Source organism: Atractosteus spatula, chromosome 15, assembly GCF_055471065.1.
Source record: "Atractosteus spatula isolate fAtrSpa1 chromosome 15, fAtrSpa1.hap1, whole genome shotgun sequence".
Lineage (NCBI taxonomy): Eukaryota > Metazoa > Chordata > Actinopteri > Semionotiformes > Lepisosteidae > Atractosteus > Atractosteus spatula.
The window spans coordinates 16908378-16935127 of record NC_142720.1 but is presented as its reverse complement, the minus strand read 5'-3'; the positions used below and the strand labels follow the sequence as shown (position 1 = coordinate 16935127).

The 26750-nt window shown below is 38.9% G+C and overlaps 1 protein-coding gene across 2 annotated transcripts in view; it reads right to left on the bottom strand.

The window, feature by feature from the left end:
- Positions 1 to 652: 652 nt before the first annotated feature.
- Positions 653 to 26750, bottom strand: part of srbd1 (S1 RNA binding domain 1) — an 85303-nt gene continuing 59205 nt past the window's right edge. For both annotated transcript variants that reach the window (XM_088933818.1, XM_088933817.1), the window contains exons 17-21: positions 14453 to 14559; positions 13083 to 13259; positions 11535 to 11687; positions 2905 to 3089; positions 653 to 1247 (exon numbers count right to left, since the gene is read on the bottom strand). In XM_088933818.1, coding sequence (XP_088789944.1) covers positions 955 to 1247; positions 2905 to 3089; positions 11535 to 11687; positions 13083 to 13259; positions 14453 to 14559 — 915 coding nt within the window. In that variant the 3' untranslated portion in view covers positions 653 to 954. The remainder of the gene's footprint in view (positions 1248 to 2904; positions 3090 to 11534; positions 11688 to 13082; positions 13260 to 14452; positions 14560 to 26750) is intronic.

Genomic DNA, 26750 nt, shown 5'->3' with positions numbered 1-26750 from the left:
GTTCAGTGTGGATTTAGATATACACCAGTAAGTTAAAATAACAATAATAATAATAATAATAATAATAATAATAATAATAATAATAATAATAATAATTCCTTACACTTATATAGCATGGGGACTCCCCTCCATCACCACCAATATGTAGCCCCAACTGGATGATGTGACGGCAACCATAGTGAGCCAGTGCGGTCACCACACATCAGCACTCAATGGGGAGAAGAACTGAGTGATGAAGCCAATTCAGAGATGGGGATTATTACAGTTACAGTAATCAATTCGAGAGAAGACGAGAGGGTTGACCAGCTTTTCAGCAAGTTAGTGACAAAATACAGTAGGATGTAGTCTGCTGATATTTCTGACGTGGAAGAATGATTTTAAAAAGCTTACAGCACTCGGTCTTCCCAGGTAGTCTCCCTTCCATGTATTAACCAGGCCTGGATGGAATACTGTCTGGGATGGAATACCAGGTGCTGTAAGCTGTAATAAAGGAAGACACTGATAACATAGGTGTTACCATTTTTGTATTTTCTCATTTAAATACATGAAGTATGAAATTTGTTCTGCGTTTTCTTTCCAAATAAAACATCATATGTTTTTTGTATTTCCAGAAGGAAGGATGTCTTCTAACATAAACCATGATGACTCAAAATGAAATGACAACTGTCATTTTTATTGAAAAAGAAGAAATGCAGCACTTTTTTAAAATAATAAAATGAGAAAGAAATGGAGCAACATAACAAATTCCTTGCTCCCCAAAACAGTTTCGCTGGACATTCCAACTCAAATGTATGGGACTCTAATCTCTTCTAAGTCAACAAGTCCAAAAACACCGTCCCTTCTTCAATCTGCAGTTGTGCAACCATGGCCAGCCAACCAACAATTATTCTGCCTCTCAACTGACTAAAGCCTGCATATTTGCAAAAAAAACACAATAATAGAAGAACCCAAGGCCTATCTCAAAACACGGATAAGGTCTAGTCCGATACGGCCCCTCTGGATGTCCACATTGAGCACACGAACTTCCACCCTCTCGCCTGGGCCCAGAGCCAGGCTGCGGCGTCGCTTGTCTGCAGGCAGCTTGTTCTCAGTGATGTACTTCTTGTGGATCAGGCCAGACCTTCCCACCCCTATGTCTACAAAAGCGCCAAAGAGTGCTGTGTTCTCCACCTTCCCAGTGAGCACAGTCCCAGTTTTCAAATCGCTCATGGAAACAATACCACGCTTGAAGTCAGGTTCCTCAAAGTCTGCAACAAAAGTAATGAAAAAGGAATTGTTTTATTTACAGTATATAAAATACTGTCTAGGGGTGAAAAGGACACAGGTTACACTTCTGAGAACTGTTTCACACATAAAGGTTTTCACACATGGCTTTGGGGCACCATAAAACATGAATGATCTGAAGTTAAATCAAAATCTCCCTGTGCTTATTAAAAGAGGGGAATATTGGCCCTTTAGGCTCAGCTAAGACCTGTCTCTGTGCCCATACTTGAGCTTCGTTTATTGCATTTCAATCAGAAAAATGGATTTGCCATTAGATCTGTCAGTTCACAACAAAATCTAACAGGGAAGCTAAAATGATTTGTAACATGAAATGTAATACACACAACCTTCTGTACAATCAAGACGGTATCCCTTGCACGTCAGCTGAAAAGGATATTAAAACTGTTAGGTAATTGATGCAATACAGAACACATTTTTGTTTGCTACATATATATTTTTCATCTGGCAGATGCCTTTATGTTGTTAACCAAAACGACTTACAATCACATCTGGTCAAAATGCAAAGAGTGCATATACTAGTAGCATACAGTACAAAACAATACAACTACAGAAAACATAAAATACTGTATTAGTGCTAGGATATTGCACAGTGCTGAAGTGTTTCAATGCTGCTTGACAGTCAGGAAGTCTGACATTATCTTAAAAGTGGAGAGAGAGAATAACAGAACTGAAGTCTTTAACCTCTTCTTTCAAAGAGTATCAAGGCTTTTCTTTTGAAAGGAGTAGTTTGCGTACCAGGGAAGTATGCACAACACCTGAGGCTTGTTGCAACCTCCAGAAGAGTGATTTCGACAGTATATGTGCTCTTTCTACATAGCCATCAGACCGTGTCACATTTTGGGAACCAAACAAGGATTACTTTTTTTCAGGAATCCAACAAGCTGAACACATCCCTCTGATGAACCTACTGGCAAACCTCCATTGTGGATGATCTATATAGCTTTACCGCATTGCATACCAGTTTGTCCTGTTTTGCTGCATGGGTAGCTATTTTTCTTGTGACCACTGTTTGCCTGAGATGAATTACAGTTTAGAGACCAAATGCTGAATAGTTCAACAATAGTTCATCTGAATGTTTGCAACTGGGGAAATCAGGATCCTCCATCTCAATTTTCATAATGCGAACCTGCAGTTTTCAAAAGGCAGCTATCTTAATTAAGTAAAGAAAATCAGACTTTTTCAACGTTCTCTTAGTTGGGGAAGAAGTGGGAAACTTCTTGCCATCACTGCCTGTTATAATTCAAGCATAACAGTGAGACTGGCTTTATTTCATTATAGTTATAATGGGCTCATATAATGGTAATTCATCAATAACATTACATTATGACTGAACAATAATTTTAAAAAGATGGACTGATTTATTATCTGTTGTTGAGCCTTTATATAAAATAATTGATTTCCATAAATTAAACCCTTCTTATTTCCATTCTTTGGAAATACTGTTTAACCAAGTGTCAGTGATTCACATGCAGATAAAGCTTCACAAATGTTCCTGAACTTGAAATGAAAAGCTCTGTGTGAAAAAGAGAACACCACATTCCCTCAACAGCTCGGAGGAGGCAAGTGCTGCTGCAGGACATTGATAATACAGACTGCATGCATAAAACAAGGGCATCTTACCCTGTCTGATGTCAAAGCCCTGAGGCTGTGTGAGTCCATCAATGATGATCTGTAATGTGCCCACTGTGGTGTTCAGTTTCTGTGCCAGAATCTCCAGTCCATCCCTCTGAACACTACCCTCAACCCTCTGGCGCATCGCTACCTGACCAATCTCCTCCATGTGCCCACCAATCATCTGCAGGAACCTGTCAGAACACAGTGAAGAACTCTTAGGATTATGCAAAACATAGATCAGCAGGCACACTTTAACTTGGGCATACCAGTGTCTTTAAACTGGAGACCCTCTATACAAAATACTAAAAGGAGATACTGTATGGCTCAGGCAAATATGTGTGGAAGTGTTTTCATTCATTATTTTCACATAATGCTGTTTACATTGAATAAACAAATACTCATTTTTATTTTCTCCTTTTTATGTCTTTAACGCATAGTCTTATCTTTGCAGATATGCACTGTAGAACATTCAGTGCTGTTACAGCTGTAAGAAGATGTCTTTGCCAACAGCAATTTAGGCATCTTCAGGGGTAACCACGTAAACATGCAGAAGACATCACTACAGTACATGTCTTACAACAGTCAATGATTTAATTTTTCACACATCCATACACTTGTTCCACAGGTGCATGACATATAGACTAGTATTATCCTTTTTATCATTGCAAAAGGTCTGCCCTGTAGGTTTAAGATTTATTATCCTTATCTCACAATCATAAAATCATCAAATCATAAAAATGAATACATTAGGATAAAAAAGGATAAAACTTTTTTTTGTGAAACCAAAAGAGACAAGGTGCACATTAGAACCGGCAGATGCAACACCACACTGTCTGTTCTGCATCTGCTGCATATGGCTTTTTCATTAAAGCAGGTTAATGGTTTCCTTTCTAAAGTATATTGAAGCTACATTTGCTTCAGAGTTTATTATGAGCATGGAGATGGCTGTGTGTGTGCAGCTTTCTGTTTTCTTTTCTTAGCATCATGATACCTGCCTTTGTCCTATTGCAGAGGACAAAGGCTTTGTGTACCTAGATAATATTAAGTGACCACTGATAGCCTGCTTTTAACATAGATAAAGCCACACTTATTTACCCTATTGACAGCTGAACCCTCACAGCTATTTCAGACAAATGTCCTGCCTGCTGGTACTGTCAGCACGTGCTCTGCTAACAGAAGGATGTCATTCAGAAATCAGAGAGTACAAATCCTTTTGTAAATATGTTTGCATGCTTAAATAACAAAGGCTGATTGGAAGCATTTACAAAATATGCAGGCATACCGTATTTTCATTTATACTGTACTATATGTGTTTTCTAATGGAAGATAGTATTTCACTGCTCTTAATCTTTTTGGAATTGATGAAAAACACTACAATTATCTTGTCCTTATTATGCTGAGCTGTTCAAATTAATTGTAATAAAAACTTTAAATGAATTACTATAATCACAATGATATTAACACAACATTTAAGATCACTGGGATTTATGAAAAAGTTAACCTCACAAATATCATATGAATGAGTTTTAAGACGACTGTTTGGTCCATATACACTTTGGTTTTAAGAAGCTAATCTATCTGAGGAACTCATGCAGCAGTAAAAAAGCCTGGGTATAATCTTCAACTACACAGCTAAGTAGTATTGTTCCACACTCCCAAAATATTATTCCATATCATGTATAAATATATTTTTAGCTGTCACACATACTGTACACACAGATGCATACAATATATTCCTTATGTATATATTTGCAACTTCTGACAATAGGTTCTTTAATTTCAGGGTTCTCTCTCCCTTAATAACTCAAGTTATCAGTTACAATCAGGCAAACACACTAGGTTAGGAGAGCACACCACAATCTCAATCAGCAGGACTCCCCAAGGACACCATAATCATCACTAGAGCTGGAGATCAGGAGAGTGCAAGAATAACACAACTGCAGTTCTAATGAATGGGTTTTTAATAGCATGCTCTAGTGGGTTATGAGCAGGTGTGAGCAGTGCTGAGCTGGAGGGAGCATGCAGTGGTGTGAGTGCTAAGAGAAATTACACACCAAACCTTAGATCTCAGTGCTTTGCCACTCAGAGCTCAGCTGCTTCCTGTTATGGGGTAGATCTTTTCAGAAATCTGAATCCTGCCAGAGCAGGTACGCTTTACAGGACACATCGCTCTTTCTGAAGGGCTAGTCCATCTAGCTCCTGTAACTGACCTGACAGTGCATACTTTGCTATGATACCAGTGATAGTGTATTTATTTTTAAAAAATGCATGAAAAATTAGACCTAAAATTGAACTGAAATGAAATTACCCTTAAACATGTATTTCTTTTCTGAGGAGAAGATATACAGTAAATTTCTCCTTCTAACAAAGGCCTCCATTACCAATAGATATATAAATCTTATGTAAAACCCACAGGCACTTGGCAATTACTGTACTGTATGTATAGCTAAGTAACTGAACAAAGTAATGTGCTCACCTGAGGAGGAGTGCTTGCTAAGCATCCTGCCATCTGGACGAGCAAGGTTTAAAGTGCCAGCAGGCCTGCACCAGCAGAGCGGAATGTTGACCGGGGGGCTGCTGAGCGGCAGCCATGATGGATCGCCAGTGCCCATGGCACAGTGACGCCAGCGACACGCAGCAGCTGTCTGCTCTGTGACTGACACGGCAAATGGAATCTGGCAATCCCAGCGAATAGAGCGCTTCCTGGCTTACGGTCCTGAACAACACAGGCCTTTACTGAAACAGCAGCAGCCCCGAATGGGGTCTTATCAGAGCTCACTCCAACATGCTCTGACTCAAGTACCCTGGAAAAGCACAGTACTGGCACCGCCGCGGAAGAGAAGCACACCTAGTTGTGTACAAACTGAAAGCTCCAACTGGATATGTTTTCGCAGAACACTGTTAATTGTGTGGACTGGGTGGCATGCTGTCAGAAGCCAGTTCTTTTTGGAGTCGCCTTCATTTTAATCTAGGAGGTAATGCAATAAAGAGTGATTCTTCACACAAATGCCCTGCAAGGTTTCAGAGGTTCGTTCAGAAAAGTACTAAATCTAAATCTGCTTTGGACACAAACAACTGGGAAACTGAAGTTATTCTTCTACGGCAGGGTAGGATTATTAGCTCACAGGTTTTTTTGCTAAGTTTCCCACTCAAAACTAAAGAACTGAAAATGTTGGGACAAGAAAGTAATGGGAATAGTTTTTCCATTGCTGCATGGTTTAATTTTTAGCATCTGAAACTGGCACCCGCCAGTAGCCTCTTTTAGCAGTAGTGCACCATATTCTCCGTTGGCTTTTGAACATCAGGTTGTCAGCACGAAGACACCCAAATGCTAAGCAGCCAATGCACAGCTATCTCCAGAATCATCTTTCTCCTTGGGGAACACTTGTCGTCATGCCGCCCAATGTCAGAAATTCAAGAAAAATACATTATGAGACGCTTCTGGAAAGCGGAACTTTATATAACAAATTGCTTGTTTTCAATACAGTACATTTGACCTCTCAAGCACATTTCTGTATTCCTTTAGGTTATTTTTTACTAATAAATATTGGTTACATATCAAATGTATCATTTTCACTTAAACAAGTGAGGCTATGGAGGGCACTTAGTGAACAAAGGAATCAATAGGCAGCCGTGCAGGGTTCAGGTCAGTGGTGATGCACTGTATTGATTTGCACTATTTTCAAGCTCCCTGATGAAGTTCAAGTCTTAATGCATTTTGTTTTTTGGAACCCCAATTTAGCAAAAATATCAAATCCAAGATAGAAAAGCATTCTCTAACAGCACATGTAAGCTACTGAATACTTTTAATTTTCACAAACAACTAAATGAAACCAAGCATATACACACCTTTCTGAAGCAGAAATGTCTTTGAATTGATTTCAAATTTAAAGAAAGACCAGTCATTATGGTCCTAGGTAATTTTACAGGAACTCAGATTGCACAGTGTCCTCCACTGCACTTTCAGTAAGGAGCTCGATTTCCTCATGTTCCTTCACTCTGTATTGTTTTGGTTTAAAGTATCATTCACTGAAATATTTTTCAGAACTTACTTTATAAACGAAAACAAAAAAAACCCCGTTATGCATTGGCCTTAAAACTACAGGTAACCAGGTCTGCAGCATATCTCAGCTGGGCATAAAAATTATTTCCAGACCTCTTAACTCACCAATGCATAAGATGTGCACCTATAATGGCCAAAACGCTTCCTGCATATCCTTATTAAAATCACAGCATTGCCCTACCTTTGCAGTTTCCTTTTGAATACCTGACAGGAAGCTCACTTTTAGCAGACACACTACTATATTGGGAAGGCACTAATGAAGAATGAGTGTGTGGAAGTTGCGACTGGTTAGCACAATTGCAATAAAATCGAAAGGTGAAAGAGTTTTGTTTTCCTGGCAAGGACACAGACTGAAGGACACAAACTAACGACTAATGGATGTTTTCAATAATGTTGACTTGCTGCAATATGCAGCATGTGCATATTTTTGAAATGTTGGGGGGTTTGTAAGAAACACAACATACTGTAAGGCTTACAGGCCAAATAAGACAATTCAATGTGTTATTTGGTTGCTTTCACACATGGAACAAGATGCTGAAATGTATTGATATCTTCTGGAAAATAAAAATCTACAATGTAGCTATTTCAGTCAGTGCACCCTGAAACTTACAGCTGAGATGATACCTGTGACATTGACACTAAGAGAAAAAATAAGCAGCATATTAAAGTCAAAAGAAACTATCTGTTAGAGTGAAATATACAATATTAAACACCCTAAAGAGGCTTTTCTTGAACATAATATAAAAATCTAAAACTTACTCAACCTACAATACAGCATTTTGCCCTTGTTTCCGATTGCAATGCAGAGGGCATCTTTGCACTGTGTTTATATAATCATTCCCAGCAACACAGTTTAACTCAGGGTATCAGGTTCATTACATTAATGCAACACGATACTCCATTACAGCCCACTACAGGGCACCATGGAAATTAATGATAATGCAACACAATCACTCTCAAAACAAAACAATTGAGCATTAGCATGTGCTTTGCTGGCTAAAATGTGTAATTGATTTAAGAACACTACCCATCCACACAAATATAAGAAGCACAATGGTTCTGGTAATGGATTATTTGGAATTATATTTTCCACCCAGTACATGACCCCCCCAAAATATCCAATGTTTTATTTTTAAGTATTGTTTTCATATTTTCATACAATGTTCCAATCATCTGGGTTGTTTTATTGCTTTAGAATTGATTCAATTGTAATCATTTTATTATGAAAATGGTTTGGTACTTACTGTATATCAATTATTTTGGAGTTTCTGAGTGGCTCAGTTACTAAAGATGCTCAGTCAAAGCGCAGGTTGAATCCTATTGTCCAGATCTGTCCTGATATGAGCCTTGACTAGTAACAAGAGGACTGATCAGGCCCAAACTGCTGTTACTCTGGACCAGTCAATGGATGTGGCTAAATCCATAAAGGTGGTTGCTCAAAGCACCAGTGATATCAGTGGGAAATGAACTCCTCCTGCACTTTGTCCTGTGAGCGCTGAATTGCAAGGTAGTAAAACAGAATAAAATGAGGAATAAAAATAAAAATATTAGAAGAGGATTCTGACTCTGCTCTTCCCAGAAGAGATGTCCTCTTTCATGGACTCTTGGAGAATGAATAAAAACATACATACTATAGCTTGCAAAATTGTCTATTTAATTTAGATAAATGTGCAGAATACATTTCCAATAACATGGCTCAAATTGCCAGCTGCATTTATTTCTTTTGTATTCCACCCAGCTAGCTGTGGCATTACAAGGCATGGGAGGGGCCTATGTTTTGTATGTACATGCTGTAGAAATAGGTTACAGATTGTTGGGAATCCTTCAAGCTTGTCATCATCATTATAAAGTAATCCTTCAAATGTCTCAGTTTGGATCATTTATTTCAGCCTTTCTCTGAATGAGAGGCCCCACCCAATCCCTCTGCACAGCTCAGTTCTGGAACCTGTTAAATCTGTCTAACTCACATTACAAATTGTGGACCCACAGTTTGTTAAGAATACCAAAAATGTCTATCTCTTGGGCATGAAATCCAGACTCTTGGCGATATATCGCAGTCTCCAGATAGTCTACAAAAAATTCACTGTAGGTGGCCGCATTTATAAGCTTCTTATATACAAAATTCTAAATATATACAAAACTAGTAAAACTCGGATCAAAGCCGTCTATTAAACATATACCTTTCAAAAGATGCACAGTAGCAATAACAAATAAAAAGACATAAGAAAGGATGCAAAAAAAAAATCTACTTTTCAGAAATGACAGGCTGCCTGATACTACTGTGAGATAATTCCACCACTCAGTATCATAAGTGGTCCTTATTAACACCAAATAACCCCTGACAGCCAGTAATCGCTTTCTGTGTAGAAATAAGCTACGTGTGTAGTAATTAGTGGAGAATGTCGGTCTGCTGTAGAAACGAGGAGGAAATGTTTGGGCCCAGCAGACAAGTACTCTCTGAAGGGGGATTCAGCCTGAAAGGCTGGATTTCCCGGCTCCTTGGTGAGGTAAATATGGTATCCTGGGTTTTGTGTTACAGTCCCTCTTCAGTGGAGAGCTCCCAATATCGGGTTTCAGTGTGAGAATGATGAAAGAGATTGCTGAGTCTGAAACCGGCTGGTCAGCTGCTATTGGGGTTACGCAACACAATGACGCTACTTATAAAAATACAAGACTAATTAGTCCCCTGCCCTAAGTGTACAAAATTTGCAGCATGACACCCATCACGCTCTGTGCCCACTATGCAAACACACACACCAAAATATGTATCACACGCCTGAGACAATATTTATTCAGTGTGCTGTCTTGAGAAACAAACCCCCACCAAATAAGGCATGATTCAGGAAGAGAACAGATGATTAATTTCCTAAAGAACAGCAAGTGCTGTTGAAATTTGTGGAGATCTTCAATGTGGAGAATCCTCTTTGTGTGCAGTTCAGTGTATTGTACCATTTGCAGGCTTGTTTAGCTATTGTATGAGGAGTCTTTCACTGCTTGAGAGATGGTAAAGATTACAGAGCAAGCAGCTCAGTTACAGCACTTCACTGATTTCAAGATGAGTTCTTCAAGTGACAGTACCACACTTGAGAGATGCTTTGATGTTTCATATATGTAGTATATTCATAGATGTACATTTAATTCTAAAACAGAAGACTTATTCTTTTAAAAATTTTCACTTTTCTTCCCACCACCAAGACTGAACTTATTTTCATTTCTTATTAAATATGGCCACATCTGTATGGAAATGTTTAAGTACTGCACAGTGCTCATGACAGAATGTCTCCAGTCAACCACCTATATTCAATGATATTCATCCTCCCATCTCCAGTGTATATCAAAATACGCTTTACATAAACAAATTCCTCATGGATTCTCAAGACAAAGGTTCCCCTGATAGAAACCTGCTTTCTTCTACTGCCAGCAGGGCCAGAGTCTGAAGAGAACAGCGAATATAATCAGCAAAGTTCTTAACTGGTCCAAGAGAAATTGTAGACTGAATAACTGAAATAATACTTTAGGAAAGGGGGTAGCTGAAGGTCTTAAAGTAAAAACAAGTTTAATCTAAGTAGGGGGGATAGAAGGACAAGCATTTTGCCAAATTAAATGTGCAGCTACTAACCAAAGCGCACATTTCAATTTTTCTGTCTGATTAATGCAAGCTGTGTAGTGCTGTAAGTAGCCTGCACACATTGTTTACCTTGAACTAGAAGCCAAAGGCGTTCAGGTTTCACATGTAGCATCAGCAGTGCTCTCTGACACTTACAGAATCCTATCTGCTGGAGTTCAGTCTAAATCAAGACCTTGTTCATTTGAGTGCAAACTTCAACATGAATGTCAGCTGAAACTGTCAAAATATACTTTTGTTGGTTACACATGCAGACTAGAAGAGTGGTTCCAACAAGCTTTAGGGCTTAGCTCCAAGGCTACACAGTATTGCTACAGAAATCTAGTACAGTCACAAACCAAGCACATCCCTGAACATTTAGTTCGGCAACATAAATGTCCATGCAGAAGAGAAAATAATCAAACTTCCTCTGATTTATACAAAATACAGTAGTTTATCAAATAAATGACCTAACGTGATATCAGGCCTGATTCATATTTTTCTATTTTCCATGCATGTTAAAATAAAACTATTATTTTGAAGGCGGACACAAATATTTGGTGCTTAAAGTCTTCTTTAGTTAAGTCGCCTAGCAATTAAAACATATGATGCTTTAGCTCTTTATCCTTTGTCTTAGTGCACAAAGAGCTTTATTCCTGGGTAAGAAAAAGAAATGTTGTAGCACCTGAAAGTCTCCATCCAGAAAGAGTTTTAGGATAATTTTTCTCTCAGGCATTAAAAATTGAAACAGGACCTGCTCTATCTAGTCTTTCCCTTTTCACTTTCCTGTGCTCATACTTGTTCTGGATAAATATCCCCAGAAGAATCATTTCTCTAATAAAAAAAAGAGCTTTCCACTCAATGGTTTCCCGAGTTATGCAGTAAGGAATGAAGTAAGAGTACCAGGTGGTGCAGCCATGCGGGTGAGTGTGAGGGAGGTGGGCAGAGATCGGTGGTGTGGGTGCTCACCTTTGAGTGACGTCGTAGGACTCAGGGTGGATACAGGTCTGGTCCAGGGGGTTGGGCAGAGGACTGCTGCTTCCTGGTCCTTTGCTCTTCTTTTTCACTGTTTTGCCTGCTGTGGTTGCCTGCTGGCCCTCTATTGCTCCTCCGGCCTGATCACTGCGGTCAGGGAACCACCACAAATTAGACAAATTAAAGAGGTAGAAGGTCTGAACACTTGTGGCTGATACTTGAACTTCCAAAGGTGTTTGGTGATGCAAAAACAAGAGCAAACTACAGTACGTGCGTAGGGGGTGGTATCAAGTAGCACTAGCGCTTGGTATTAGAGACGCGTGCACACAGGTTTAACCTATATGAAGAGAATCACAGCACTGAATTATTGCCTTGTGAAGGCTACTGACTTCTGCAGAGTCAAGGCACAATATGAGTCTGACTTCAATGGCTTTTCATTGTGATTTTTGCATTTTCGCTGAGCAACTGTGATATTTGCCCACAAGCTAGAAGAGAGATCATCCTTAGTAGGGACACCCAAGGTGATTACTTCTGTCACAGATCTTCATTGGACTGCAGAACCATAATATGTTTGCCCAGTCTCCACTATAGAATAAATTACATCAAAATGACTCTAATTTGTTTGTGTTTACTGGTTCTAAATAAGAGATAGATTGTTTCGCTATTTTTTTTCTGCAGCCGTCCTTCTGGGGTTAGCTCTCTGTAGGTTTCTCCTGTGATTTTCACCTATTTACTCTAACAGCACCACTTACACCTCATTAAATGGCCTCTATTGTATTCCTAATCACTTTTGCTCCCGTTCTAAACCTCCAAAGCATTAAAGACAATTCTGAGACCCCTTCACTATTCCCTCAGCTCACACCTGGTGCAAGCAAGAAGTAATCTAACAAGGGCTGACATCATAAAAATACAACAACAAATGGGTTTTATATGCTGGCCTTACGTGGGGGCATAACATTTTAATGCTAGGTCAATACACAGGTAAATACACAATATCCAATTAAAGAAAAGAAATAACAATGGTTATACAGCACGGATTTTAGCTGTTCATAAAAAGATGCACACCTTTTTAGTATCCCTTCTTATTAGTCCTTTCACATTGTCTTTGTCAGCTTCTACCCCCAGCAGTTAATTAACAGATTTGATCCAGTGATGCTCTATTATCATTAAGTCACATTCCATGTTCAGACAGCAGTGAGTCCGAGACTCACTGAGGAAAGGACACAGAGGTGAAGAAGCAGTGCCCTCACGAGCCTTAGTCCAGGGCTAAGTACATGGAACACCAGGAATGCCAAGAACAGACAAACATCAGTTATATAAAACATTCACTTTACAATCCAGAAACATTTTCTCGCAAGAAAAAAGTAGGTTTACAGTAACAAAGAAAACCACTTGTCTACTCACTTATTTTTTCATCAGCTAAGGATTTACGGCTACCATACTTTGTAAAAAGACGAATTTGAAAAACAGTCAGGCTTTGTTCTTTCCTATCAAGAGGGATACAATCACCACAATCACAAGGCGCATTCACAATTACAGTACCTGTGAACGTTCTTTAGATTTTCTGGGTTTATCCTGATGAAGCCAGCACACTGCTGAAAGGTCTTTGGGCCCAGGCCTTTGACTTGTTTCAGCTGCTCCCTGTTTATAAAGGGTCCATTCTTCTCCCTCCACTCCACGATGCTCTTTGCTCTGCCAGCGTTGAGCCCTGCAACATGTCTATCAGGAGAGGAAACGAGCTACTGCATAATAATGTCACGCATGGCGCACTTTAATGAGAGACTATGCTAGCCCTGTCGGCACAGGTTGCAATCTTGCACGAAATGCAAACAGTTGACATCATAAATGCATATTATCACTTCAGCTATTCGTTTGTTGTGCATAATTTGAATAATGTGCTCCTATTACAGCACTACTCAACGTTGCTTTAATTGTGATCAGCATAGTCAGTGGCTATAAGAGACTATAAGACTTAAACACTTGTATCATCGACAAGAATGAACTTTTCTTCTGGATTTTTTTTAGATATTCCTGTCACCATCTCAGTTTTTTCACCCTTACCTCTTAAAGCTGGTCAAATTATTCATTTCATACTGCTTTTCAGAATAATTTAAAGTCTTTTTGATTCCTCAAAATGTGTCTAATTTTAACATAAATAATTGGAATTATATTGTAGGTGTCTATATCATCTTTAGAATAAACAAAAAACAATGACAGATGTGAAAAAAACAGATATTAAGGCAGGCTTGTTGGACAAAGAACACTTTAAAGAGGTGAGAAATGTGCACTTAATGTTTTCATAAACTGTAATTTATGAATCATTTGTTTTTCCCCAATTTAATGCCAAGAACAATATCTGTTAACACTCTTCCCAAGGACTAAGGGATATGTTAAAATAAATTTTAATTATATTTCTTCAGAAAGGGTATGAAATAATCATATAAGAAAATATAAACAGCATAAGCAAGGAAAAATGTTTAATTTTAAGGTGAACAAATGACATGACTGCAAACAGCCTGCAACTACAGTAGGGCTTCAAATACAGAAAAATAAAAAGGTTCAGAGTGGCCAAGCGCAGTTCAAAAATAAAAGATTGTTAACTCAGCGCTGCGCATCGGCACCTTAAACAACATTTTGCGTTATTGGTTTAGGCCATTTTACAGGGCAGCCAAACACAGGTCATCGTTCCGAAGATCTTGCAGCAGGCCACGCCACATCCTTTGGGAAGCCACTGATCAGAGACGAACAACACGAGGGCGAGACGCAGTCTGGACGTGTCACCCTCGCGTAGCTGTCAGTAAAAGACAGGACGCTTTCGTCCGAGCTGAGCTTGAGCCGCGTGGCAGACTAAACAGAGTGGGTTTGTGATCAGCTGCCATGCCATGACTGCTCCTGGAAAGTATTCCGCCTACCTCATCAGGGTTTCGGAGCAGATGTTAATATCCACGCCCACAAAGCTCACACACTCCTGAACCACACTGTCCAGCGCCGCTTTCAGCAAGGTCTGTGACACATCATGCTGAACAATGGAGGAAACAACAGGGTGAAAAGCACGTCAGCAGGCTTTACACATCTCCTCACAGTCCCAGGCTGCAGTTTTGGAAAACAGAAGAGCACAGATTTTAAAACACTTCTGTTTCATGTATTTCTGTCGCAAAGGTATGACCGACAAGTTCCTCTGTCCAACTGGAGGGGTCTGGGGTGTACAATAAAAAAAAACATTCTAACTTAGTCACCATGGATTTTTAAACAAAATTCAATCATTTTTCTACTGGAGATCCTAAACTCTACAACCAGTTCAAAATGAAAATGACACTAATTTAATAAAATAAACTGCATCTGTTTGGTGGATGAAGTTAGGGATGAAAGATTTGGGGTGAAACGCACTGTACACAGATGTAAGGCATTATCAGTATTATTATACAGTGAAAACACTTGCATATTGTTACATCAACTTTAAAAACTACTTCATGATCACAGGCACCTTTATTCATGTTGACAGCACACAAACTGCTCATGTGCCGAAGATACACTAGATGGCAGTCTGGGTAGAAGCACAGTGGCTGGAATAAACTATTTGGACTGTAACAGCAGCTTGTATACACAGACTCAGTCAGTAGGCACTGAGGACAAAGGCTGTGGCAGTTGTGGCTGTCAGGCAGTTGTAACATAAAGCACACATTTTACTATACTGATTTTTAGCTGACCTTACAAAGGAGGCTGTCATTGCCACTGGAGTAGGAAGCAAGAAATTAACATATCAATAACATATCTAGAGAAAGCGACATTATTTCCCTGACATTAGGTAAACTTAAAAATAAATGCTCCTAGAAATGAACCACAATCACAAAACCATTGTGGCACATAGCCACTTCCTACTATCACAATATAACATAATGGCGCCCCAAACCATTTAACTTCTAAATTCATTTAATTTAAATAGTACTTTAATATTCTAGTAGTGTGACACAATGTCTCCTGCTAGATTAAAGTCCCACCACAATGCCAGGTATTTCCTGCTCTTTTTGAATACGTATTGTCAACATGATCTACTGAGTGGAAACATTCAGTACCAGAGCAAACCACTGCCTTTATAGGGCTCCAGGGAGGGGCTGTAAATGGCCCAGGACCAGTGAGCTCCACTGTCACTTGCCAAAAATGCATCTGTAGCTCAGATCATCGCCATTGTTAACACTCAAAGTGAGATGTGTGGTGTCTTGAAATCCTTAGCACTGCCAGGAACGCGAACCAGGGACCCCAGGACGTTTTTACATTTATACACCTTGGAGTGATTACCTGTTAAAAAACAGGACTAATAAACTAAAGAATATAAAAAAGGCTCACGCAACCTTTGTCAGGAGGCTGTCTTCGGAGCCATACAAGACTATAGTACAACTGTCTGCCAAGAGACAAATGAGACTAAACATAAACACTTACATTCTTCTAGTGTTAATGTTCAGGACTCGAGCCATGAGGTTATGTGGCACATCGCAGATATGAATTGAGGATGTGGAGTTTAATCAGAATGCAAGATGGTGAATAAGGAGTCTGGGGGGGCAGGTCTGAGGCCGGGCTATATCACTAATATACAATTCCACCATGTTAAATATCCTTGACAATGATCAGGAGAAAGGCTGCCTACATGATACAGGGCCTCTGCAGTGTTCCTAGCATGAGGAAAGGTTAGGAAAGTCAAGGTTATTTTCATTGGAAAGGAATAAGAACACTTCAAAGTCACCTCACAGAGGTTTTAAATTATAGAAAGGGAATTGATAAAGCTAATCCAGACGAACTTTTCACACTTTTGAAGGGTTCACAAAAAAACTACAGGATAAAATCCAAAAATGACAAAATTAGGAGCAAACGGGGAATTCTGACTAGTGTTCGACTGTTTCACACAAAGGCCAATAACCATATGGAACATGTTACCAGAGGAGGCCAGAGAAGCCTACAGTAACACGGCTGAGCCGAGCGAGGGGGATCGGTTTCGTGAACGCCGCCGAGAAGACAGAGGGGCAAGAGAGGGGACAGGAAGCGAGAGATGAGATCATTCTCAGAGGGGCTGGTGGCCTTTTTCTGATCCCACTTCCAACACAACTGGCTGTTACCAGTCAACCAACATGGAAATACTGTAACAGTGATTTAAACCACCCTGGATTTAAGTACAAACACACTTTAAGTGTGCAAATCCCCTCACTATCCGCTTCCTTCCATGATTTATGATTCAAGGAAGTGGGCGTTCCATTCACAAAAGCCGACTTAATTTCTTGTGAAGTGGAAATCGTGTGCTTCTCTACAGAAGCAACACCTAGAACCATCCCTGTGATAAACCACGAAAAAGGGAGGCATGCCGCCCAAAATTTGTTTGCAGCCCCCAGATGACACTTGTTCCCGCATCCATCTGATTGCTAAAGGTAGTTCATTAAAAATTAATTTTAGAAGGCAGCGCAGTAGGACTTCCCTTAATGTTCTTCTTACAGTGCTCAGGGCACTGGCTCTTTGATTGGTTTGCCCTGCAACTTCAATCACAAACCACACACAAACAAAACTTGCCATCTGATCCGTTCGCTGCAGCCAACCTGCAATTTCATCTGTTAGTCATTCTGCCATCACTGGAAGGGTATTTAATATGACTAATTCAAAAATCATTTCTTCTGCAGGATGCCTCCGATGCTCAAGTCTGTGCCAACGGTTGTTTATGAGAGGGAGGGAAGGAACAAGGAGCTTGGACTATAGGCCACCCCGCTAGATAAATATAAATCCCGAAGACAAATTGGCTAACAACCTCATCCGAACAAGAAGGGTTATTTAGAAGAGCATACAACTATATTAATGCCTTAAAGTCAGCCTGGGAAATCCACACTTTATCTGAATATTTTGATTGAACAGTTGACTGATGTTTTGAATCAGCTGTGGCAGTATTAGTTTATTTAAGAAAAACAAAGGTTTTTGTTGTATAACAGGGCTGTGCAGAATAAAGTCAAATTCAATTTTCACATAGCAGCAGCATATGATTCTGTAGTTCATTTATGATGCTTTAGTTTGCTAGCGAAAGTAGGAACATGTTAACTTTCCACCTTTTTTACAATGAAAACCTTACATAATACAGTGTTTCTTTTTAAATATAATAAAAGGACAAACATGACCATTAAGGATATGATATATACCTCACTTCAAATAAAGCAGTAAAAATACTTTTATGATAGTAATATACAGTACTGTAGGTTTAGTTAGAATTCCTATGTTACCTACTGTACTTCAGTTTAAATGGCTTTTCTTTGACCTCTGGAACAAATTAAACTTGCTCTTGTGGTAAGAATTATAGCTACAGGTGAAACGCCAGGTTTAAAAGTTGAACTTCTAAACCTTTCCTTGATTGTGGAAAATCCCTTTCAATTACAACTTTATTAGAGCACAGGCATCTTCCTGTGAAGTCTGATAAAAGGGACATCACTTTAATGCTGTCTGTTTGAAGATCTCTGGGGATTTTACAGTGTGGTTTCTCTGTTGCGATACAAACTTATCCTTGAATTGCTTCTTCTTATTATTTTTCTTTTCTCATTAAGATCCCTTGATTTGTTTAACCTAAATAATAAAGTACTGAGGAACTGCCCCAAGCAGGTTTCAAGGGTAGCATTATCAGTCATCACTACACAAACAAACCGACCTACATCCATGGGCTGCAGTATTTTGTTTCTGTATTTACTGACATGAAGTGTACACTCACTCCAAGCTTACACTGCGGCATGTGTTGAGTGAATATAATGTTGGGATCTGAGGTATCAAAGCAAGTTAAGCTTATTCTGTTGTACTGCAAAAACATGCATGCTTTATTTCGGGATTGCAGAAGTGTTTCTTCTATGCAGGTTTGCCGCAAACCATGTATTTCCAAATAATTTAAATTGATCTGCATCTTGTGCGTTTAGACAAGAGATCCAATTTCATCCCCCAACCCTAAAGTCTTACTGAGTGTAACCTAACAGCCTGAAAATATCCAAGCAGATAGTTATCTGACATGTGCTGCTGTATTATAATCTAAACTGCCTAATTTGGGTGCTCTCCAGGGCACAATAATTGAAGTAAAAGTGTATAGTGCTCCAATTTTGAGCATTAAAATTAAGAAGTCCAACACTGGGCACAGTAAGCCATAATGACATTTTGCATGATGAAGGCATGCACTGCACCTATCAACCCAAATGGCTTACTGTGCTCATGATCATCAGTGCCAACAATCACAGTGAAAACCTCAAAATTGTGGCTTTGAAAAGTGGGTAAAATGCACTGTACTGTACTGTATCTACTCAATATCAACATACTAAACACCCAAGTCTGTAACCGAAAGTGCCCAGTGGGATCTGTCTGCTACACCCAGCCTCACTGGTATTCTGGGGCTCTTGGGCATGAGAATGAGGCAAATCAACCCTCCCCTACACTAAAGCAATCTGTGATACATACAGATATCAAAAAGGTTTACTGTATGAAAGCACTAATCTTAATGCCATGAAAAACCAACCCAATAAATTGAGTAGAAACTGCATTTTCTTGAATGTGTCCATATAGACACAACGGTGGCACAACCATTCTTCCAAGGATTTCACTAAACATTAATGAAATAAAGATTTCATTGTTTAAGACATACGTGACAGTGCTTCATAGTGAAAACTATGCATAGAAGATATACTGTATAATGCCTACGAATAGATCGATTGACAGGTGCTGGCCAGGGATAAACAGACACATCATCTCAGGGGAGGACATGTTTGCAACACAAGTGGCCAGGTGTTCAGGGGAGATCATAAGGCTAAAGAAGTCCCTGTTTTGTGAGGGGTTTGGTTTGGAAATTACTCCCTGTGCTTACACTGTAATATGATCGACCCTGAACAAATAGTTCTTGTAAACTAATAACAATCTGTTAGCACATTGCCCTCGCAGTGTCAGTAATAACAAAGGAGCTTCAAAGGAGCTCAAACACATTTTTCCAGTTTTCGGTGAGGGAAGAGCTGGCTGACACACCACTGTACAGACACAGAATTGGAAAAAAAATCTACAACTATTCTCTGTCCTTGGCAGTTCCAGAAGAATTTTGTATATAGCAATTTTCTCCACCTAAGAATGAAGAAAAAAAGCAGCAATTGGACAAAATGTTTTCTTAACATCCTGCTCTGCAAAGTTATTGTAACTGCCTTCATCATGCTTAATGGAAAAAATCAGATACAGTATAGTAAATCAACAAGGAAAAAAATCAGGGTCTTCTATTCTATTCACATATAAAAAACCTTTACTGTATCAGGATAGTGAGTTCTGAATCATGCTGTCATGAGAAATTATGTTTTGTTTTTTGAAAGATCAAGATATTTGCAGGCAGCAAGGTGATGCAGTGGTTAGCATTGGTGCCTTGCAGTGCTGGGACCCCGTGTTCAATTCCAGACCAGAGGTGTATCTGCATGGAGTTTGTATGTGCTTCCCAGGTGTGTGTGCTTTCTCAGTCCACAAACATACTGTTACATTAACTGGCTTCTGGTGTCCCTGGAATGAGTGTGTCTATGTCTGTCTGCCCTGCGGTGGACTGGAGCCCCGGGCAGACTGTATTCCACCTTGGGCCCATTGCTTGCTGGGATAGACAACTGCTCCCCTGCAACCCTGAATTCAAATTTGAAAAAGTGGTAAGAAAAGGGATGGATAGAAGATATTTCTAATTTAAATGTAGTAATAAGAATATGAAATAATTCTGAAAGAGTTATTATAGTTATGCAAAAAAAAAATGACAACTGACAGAAAAGCTTGATACTGTGTCAAAGCTTGAGAGCTGGAAAGTTAGAATTATGACAGGGCCACCCTTGGTAAATTAACAATTAGCACTCTAGTAAGAGTGAACGTGAGTTCTGGGCATCCTGGTCATGCATCCAAGATCAACAGAACTGATTCACTTTCGGTTATGAATCCTACCGAGCCAGCAGACTCAGCAGAGAACAGGAGAGGTGCATTACACTGTGATATGGTACAGACAATCTGCAATATATCTAGAAATGCAGTCGAGAAACAGAGTGAACATAAATAAGATTAATAAGAAAAAAGTAAAGTACACTGACAGTTTCATGGAGGCTAGGCAGCCCAAATTGAAATGTCCATTATCACACAGGGTTCCACTGGACCTTGTTTTTTTTTGGTAGCTTCACACAAAGTGCTGATCTCTTTCTTTCCCAATTATTGTAGTGCCACTAATTGCAGGTTTTGCCTGGGGTTAATTTTCCCTTTTATCTGCTTCAATCTTCACCCCATGCTGGAGGGCACATTAAGGTGACAGTGGTAAGGTTCTCAGCCATGGTGCTGAGAGGCTCCATAAAGACAGCCCTTCTCCCTGCTCACCCAAGGACAGCCAATCGTAGGTTTGATTGACAAGTGACAGCCAGGAGAAGTCATCAGGGTTAGCATGTGCTGAGTGACCCATGACAGAATGAAGACTGACAGAGGCACAGGAAGCGTTTGAAATAACAGAACACTTTGTGCAACAGGCATGGCTGTTTGTCTAATTCCAAAGCCAGGATATCAGCAAATGTCCATTGTGTTACTGACACCAAAGAGGAACAAGTACACACTTTGTGCTTGCAACTTCCTTACAGTTAGGTCTTTTTTTATGCACTGTAGAGATGGCAGTTTTATTGTAGCAGGGGACAGTAATAGCACTGAACGTATTGTATACTTATACTTTCATTTGAAAAACAATGCTAAAGTTTGGTTTTCTTAAAAAATAAAATACTAATAAAATTTATTTTCATTAACATTAATTATAATCTCTTGTAGTTTATTATTCCCAAACCTGTTTTTCTTTGATTGTGATAGTGTGCATAAAACAAACAGATCAGTTCGTTTGCAGTCATCCTGGGTCCATTAGTTCACACCAACATGATCATTTAATAACAATAGTGATCGACTGTAGCTTTAAACAAACTTTTTTACATGGTGAACCTGTAAAACACATTTAGAGAAGAAAAAACATTTTCATAGGTTTAGGATTGCATAAATATATTAGAACGTTTTAAAGTGGCAGAGTGGTTAGCAATGTTGCCTCACATACAGTAGTTGTAGCCCTGGGTTCAAATCCTGGGGTGCAATTTGTGTGGAGTTTGTATGTTCTCCCCAGATTTGCATGCGTTTCATCTAGAAGCTCCGGTTTCCTCCCACAGTCTAAAGACATACTGGTAGGTTAAATGGCTTCTGTAAAAATTCACCTTGAACCTGTACTGGATAAGCAGTTACTGAAAACAATGTGATGGAATTACAAAGTTTTACTTGAAGGAGAACACAAAGCCACCCTATGATCAAACATTCTGAGTCTGCAAATACAATGTCAAACTTTTTGAGCAACATTAATATTACCTTTAATTAATTCAACTGTCATGTTTGGCAAACTGGACCTCTGTATCAGACTATCAGAAGGCCCTGTGTCAAGTACTTTGGTCTATTCTTATGCTAATTCACAGGAGTCTTAAATATGATAACATACAGAGAAATTGCCAAATGAAACAGGCCCAGTGAAGCTTTTTGAATGAAGACTTTTTAAACAAAACCTTATACTGCCCCCAGTGGTGGATGTGAAAATACACCAATACACGAGTGTCACACTGCTGACACCGAGAAAAACAATCTAAAAGCTATTCATGGAAACCATGTCACAGTAAAGTGAAGCTTGTCAAAAATCTGTCAAGTGAACAAGATATTTGTCTTTGCTGCTTCCATCAAAGTTAATGAAAAACACTTAAAAACATTTTTGTATTTTCTGCATAAAATTTCCAGTAGTCCTTTTCTTAAAAAAAAAACCAAACCATTTCTTTTTGCATTTTAAAAGTACTAAATATACTTACAGTATGTAGTGCAATACAATAACTGAATGGAGCATTTTTTTAACAAAAAGTGTTGTTTCCCCATGGCTTATTTTAAAACTTCACTAGGGATACGCATTTAGAACACATTCAGAGTATCAAGTGAAGCTTCTCTCTGTTGTGAAGTAAGATGATAAGGGGGACACCTTAAATCTGTCCCCTTTGGGCAAGTTCAAATTCAGTGCAGGAATGCGTGTTCATTAACTCTCCATCAATCAAGTGTGGACTATTTTTAAAACTTGCACGGTTCTGTCACTTCACTTGAGGCAGTTTGGTAATTTACTGGGGTGTGCTAATTCATCACGTAAACCCAGCCTACTTCATGTATCTTTCATAGTGTGGACAATCTTTAAGATGATTAAAAGAAAACAAGAAAAAAAGAACACACTGATCAGACCCTAAGCCTCTCCCTAATGGTTTAAAGAAATTAGAAATTATTTATAGCTTGATCATTAGAAAATAATTGATTGTGTACTTTTCTGTCTATAAAGTATCAAGTAGAGAAATGACAGTTCATAAGAAAATAATATTTCATGCATATGATAAATATATGCAGTTTTGTGCACTTTGACTTGTTTTGATAAATGCTATTTAATTTTCCAACGATAATACTAATTGAGGATATATTATGATACAATACTATTACATTACTTTAAGAAATCAAAATTACTGCTTTACAGTTATAAGTCAGCACCAATAGATTGTTTTCTACAGGAAAACTCTCAGTTCTTTTAAGTTCAGTTTCAAAAGTCATGTATAATTGCTTTGAGAAGTGCAACACTGGAGATGACAAAGAAGCCTCATGCAATGAAGAGTCAGATGCACGACACTTCACTGGAAATGCTGAAAAAGGAAAGTGGCCAAGCAAAAGAACTCCATACAAGACCAACATTTAGCAAGATGGACAGAAATGCCAGGTGAATTATCAGCTGAGATGGAAACCATTGTGAATGTCCATATGTCTTCCATATTATCAGAAGAACCTTGAGTTCCACAAGCCTATATAGGACAGACATCCAGAAATCAAAATAAGTTGAACCCACAGAGTCTGCAAGAAATCACAAACAATTGCATACAGTGGAATAAAGAATTATCAAATAATGAAAGCATGAAAACGAAAGCAATGAAAGCTGAAAATACAATGATACCATTCAGCTCCAACTTCGTATCTTACTGTATATGAATATCAAACAAGAGACCCCAAAATATTCTATTATAACATCGCCACACAAAGCTGTTGTCCAATTCTGGATGTATACATGTATTTATGAATAAATTACATCCCCACATTTAATGGTGAAGCCTCGTCAATTGTTTTTTTTTGTGCCAGGAGAATCCTAGAGAAAAGTATACATGCTCTTAAGAATGCCTCACTATAGGGAACAGAGAGGGAAAATATATGAAATAAAACAAATATGTGGAAACATAAAGCAAATATGCAACATAAAACAAAAGTAGGAACAGACTATTTCATGGCAATGTTCATTCAGAGCAGAGTTGCTAAACCTATTGTTCTGGAAAAATTGCACGCTGATCTAGCACAATTAGGCATCCTGATGTTCCCCCTTAATTCAAGCGGAAGTAATTTCTCACTTCTCCACATGACCTGCTGTGTGGTGAGAAGGGAGTGCTCAGAGAAGCATCTTTTAGAGGAAAAGAAGACTATGGTGGCGATCTTAACGTTTCGCAAACACCTCTAAAGTAAGGACAGGATCCAGTGCTTGAAAGGCTTGTTGCTATCTGAAATGCTTCACCAATAAAACTGAATGACAAAAAATGAAATTTTCTCTGGTGCTTTTTGTTTTTCCCAAACAGGAAATTAAGTCTCCTCTTTTTAATTGCGCTGCAAACTTAATAAGGAGCATATCTACCAGCACCTGACATTTTAAGTTTGCCCCAAAATGCCCTGTGCCAGACACTGTAAGTGAGACTGACTGCTGAACCATGGCATGTTAATTGGGAATGGCAGGAGAAAGACAAAACACCAAAAACCAATTAAAGTAATCACAACCAAAGGAAAGATCTCAGAGAAATTTTTACCCTAGCTAGGTCTGTAAACACAGCAGACCAGGCAGTGCAGGAATATGCTATCCCCTTCTGTATTGAGTACTACTATTAAATTCAGGTGCAGGGTCCTGTTTGATTTGGAATGGCCCCAGCAGCAGAACAAAGTCTGTCTGTCTCCGCTCCATAACCAAACTCTGCAAGTTAACAGCTTTTTATGAAAAGCTGCCATTTCAAGATGTCAATCAGGGCTGGGCTGTGAGAGGGAACTCCTGCAGAAATAACCAGCTGCAGGCTTGAAAAACATTTCAGTGAAAGTGGAAACACAAAAGATGTTTGAATGGGATCCCTTTACACTCTCTGTAACTTTACACTGCCGTTTTGCAAACTTTAAAGCCCAAAAACACAAGAGAAAATTGCAAATAATGTCTTGAAAGAACCATTTGTGGGGGTGTTGAATGATACCAAGTCATAACGGTAACACTATTCACTAGCGACGGTCTGGATCATAGTTTAAGCCTGTCCTCCTTAGTCTGTCTACAGTAAACACACATGAACACATGGAGCATCACTGATTGAACTATCAAAGTGGAATTTGTTCCTGTTATCGCAAAACCAGAACTAGCTTTGCTTTTCAACAAGCTGCATTCTGGTGTGTACCACTCAATAAATGGAGAGCTGTATGCCTACTGTAGCTTGAAGCAACTATAGGATATCACATCATAAACAACATACTGTAACTGGAAAGACTTGGAAAAACTGCGAATAAATTTAATCGTTAAACCGTCAGATGCTGAATGAAACTCTTAGCCACTTAATGCTCCCATCCACAGGAAAATCTAAAAGTCTTTTACATGGAAAAAAAACAACTGAGCTGAAAGAAAAATAGACACTGCAGTCTTTTCTGGGCGAGGCTGGAGTGAGTGTAAACCATAAACCATTAGGAGTAGCCTCACGAGGTCTTCTTTTGTTACTCAAACGCACCGATTTTCCCCTTGGATTTCTATCAATGTGGCTATGATTATTAAGATAAATAGAGCTAGGAATGTGTTTGCAGCTTTGCAGTGAATTGACGGCTCACTGTTTATGTCGGGGGAGGCCCTTGCTCGATCTCGTACATTTTAATGGGTCTGGGCAGGCATTACGCTCATTTTCTAATGATCACTTGCCGGAATGCATTCGTAACTCATCAGGTCATGTACCGGAATTTCCTCAGTACACCAGCCCCAGTAATGCAAATCAGTGCTCAGAGTTTTCTGTTTGGTGAAACACTCATTTTACTACAGTGTACTGTAATTCACATACAGCCCTCAGGGGTTATAGATCTACAGGATTAAAAAAAAACAAATAATACAGTACTCAGTCAAGTATGAGAAAATTATCATCAACTATTTAAGTCTAAAAAAATATAAAAAATAATAATTTGTCTACCAAAAATATGTGTCCTTGTGGTAAGCTGTAGTTGTTCATAACAAAACTCCTGATGTTCTATAACAATGTCTAAAAAAAAGAGCATGTTGATAACTGTGAATTCACACTATACTGTCCTTCCATTTTCTAACTGCTTTATTCAATACAGAGCCTTCCCTGGCAATGTCAATGGGTGCAAAGGCAGGATACACCCTAGATGAGATGCCAGTCCAGCATGAACATGAACATGGGGAGAAGATACGAACTCCACAAAGATAGCACCCCAGGAATTGAACCCAGGGCCCCGGCTATGCGAGACAGCAATGGTAACCACTGCACTACCGAGCTGCTCACCACTATACTGTAAACCTATTAAATAAAAATCAAAATAAATCAAATCTGTTCATTACAAAGGGTCTCAGCACTGAGGTTATACTCGCTTCATACCAAACCAAGAGAGTATTAGTATTTCTCGCTAACATCTGTCAGCTTCAAGAAAAATGAAACTATAGTCTGAACTGAGCTGTTTTATTCTGTATGTAGCCTAAATATAAAAGTTCATTGGCGTCTAGGCCAATGATCTCTAAAAACAAAGATCTAACCAAGTGATATGGTGATTTATGGTTAATTATCCAAATGCAAGGATAGAGTTTCAAGATTCTTCATACCCTGTATTTTCAAACATCACCAAACTATGAATATTAAATATCAAAACCATCGTTAACTATGGGGAAGGAAAATGGGCATTTATTTAGCTTGAAGTTTTACATCTAGGTGTACAGTAAACCCTTATTACCACATCCACACCACAAATCATGGAATTCTTGGGATAAAATGGGCATTAAACTATATCATGAGCACTTCTTTTTCCTAGTCCAATTAAAAACAGGAATGTGCACAGTGCTCTGATGTGTTA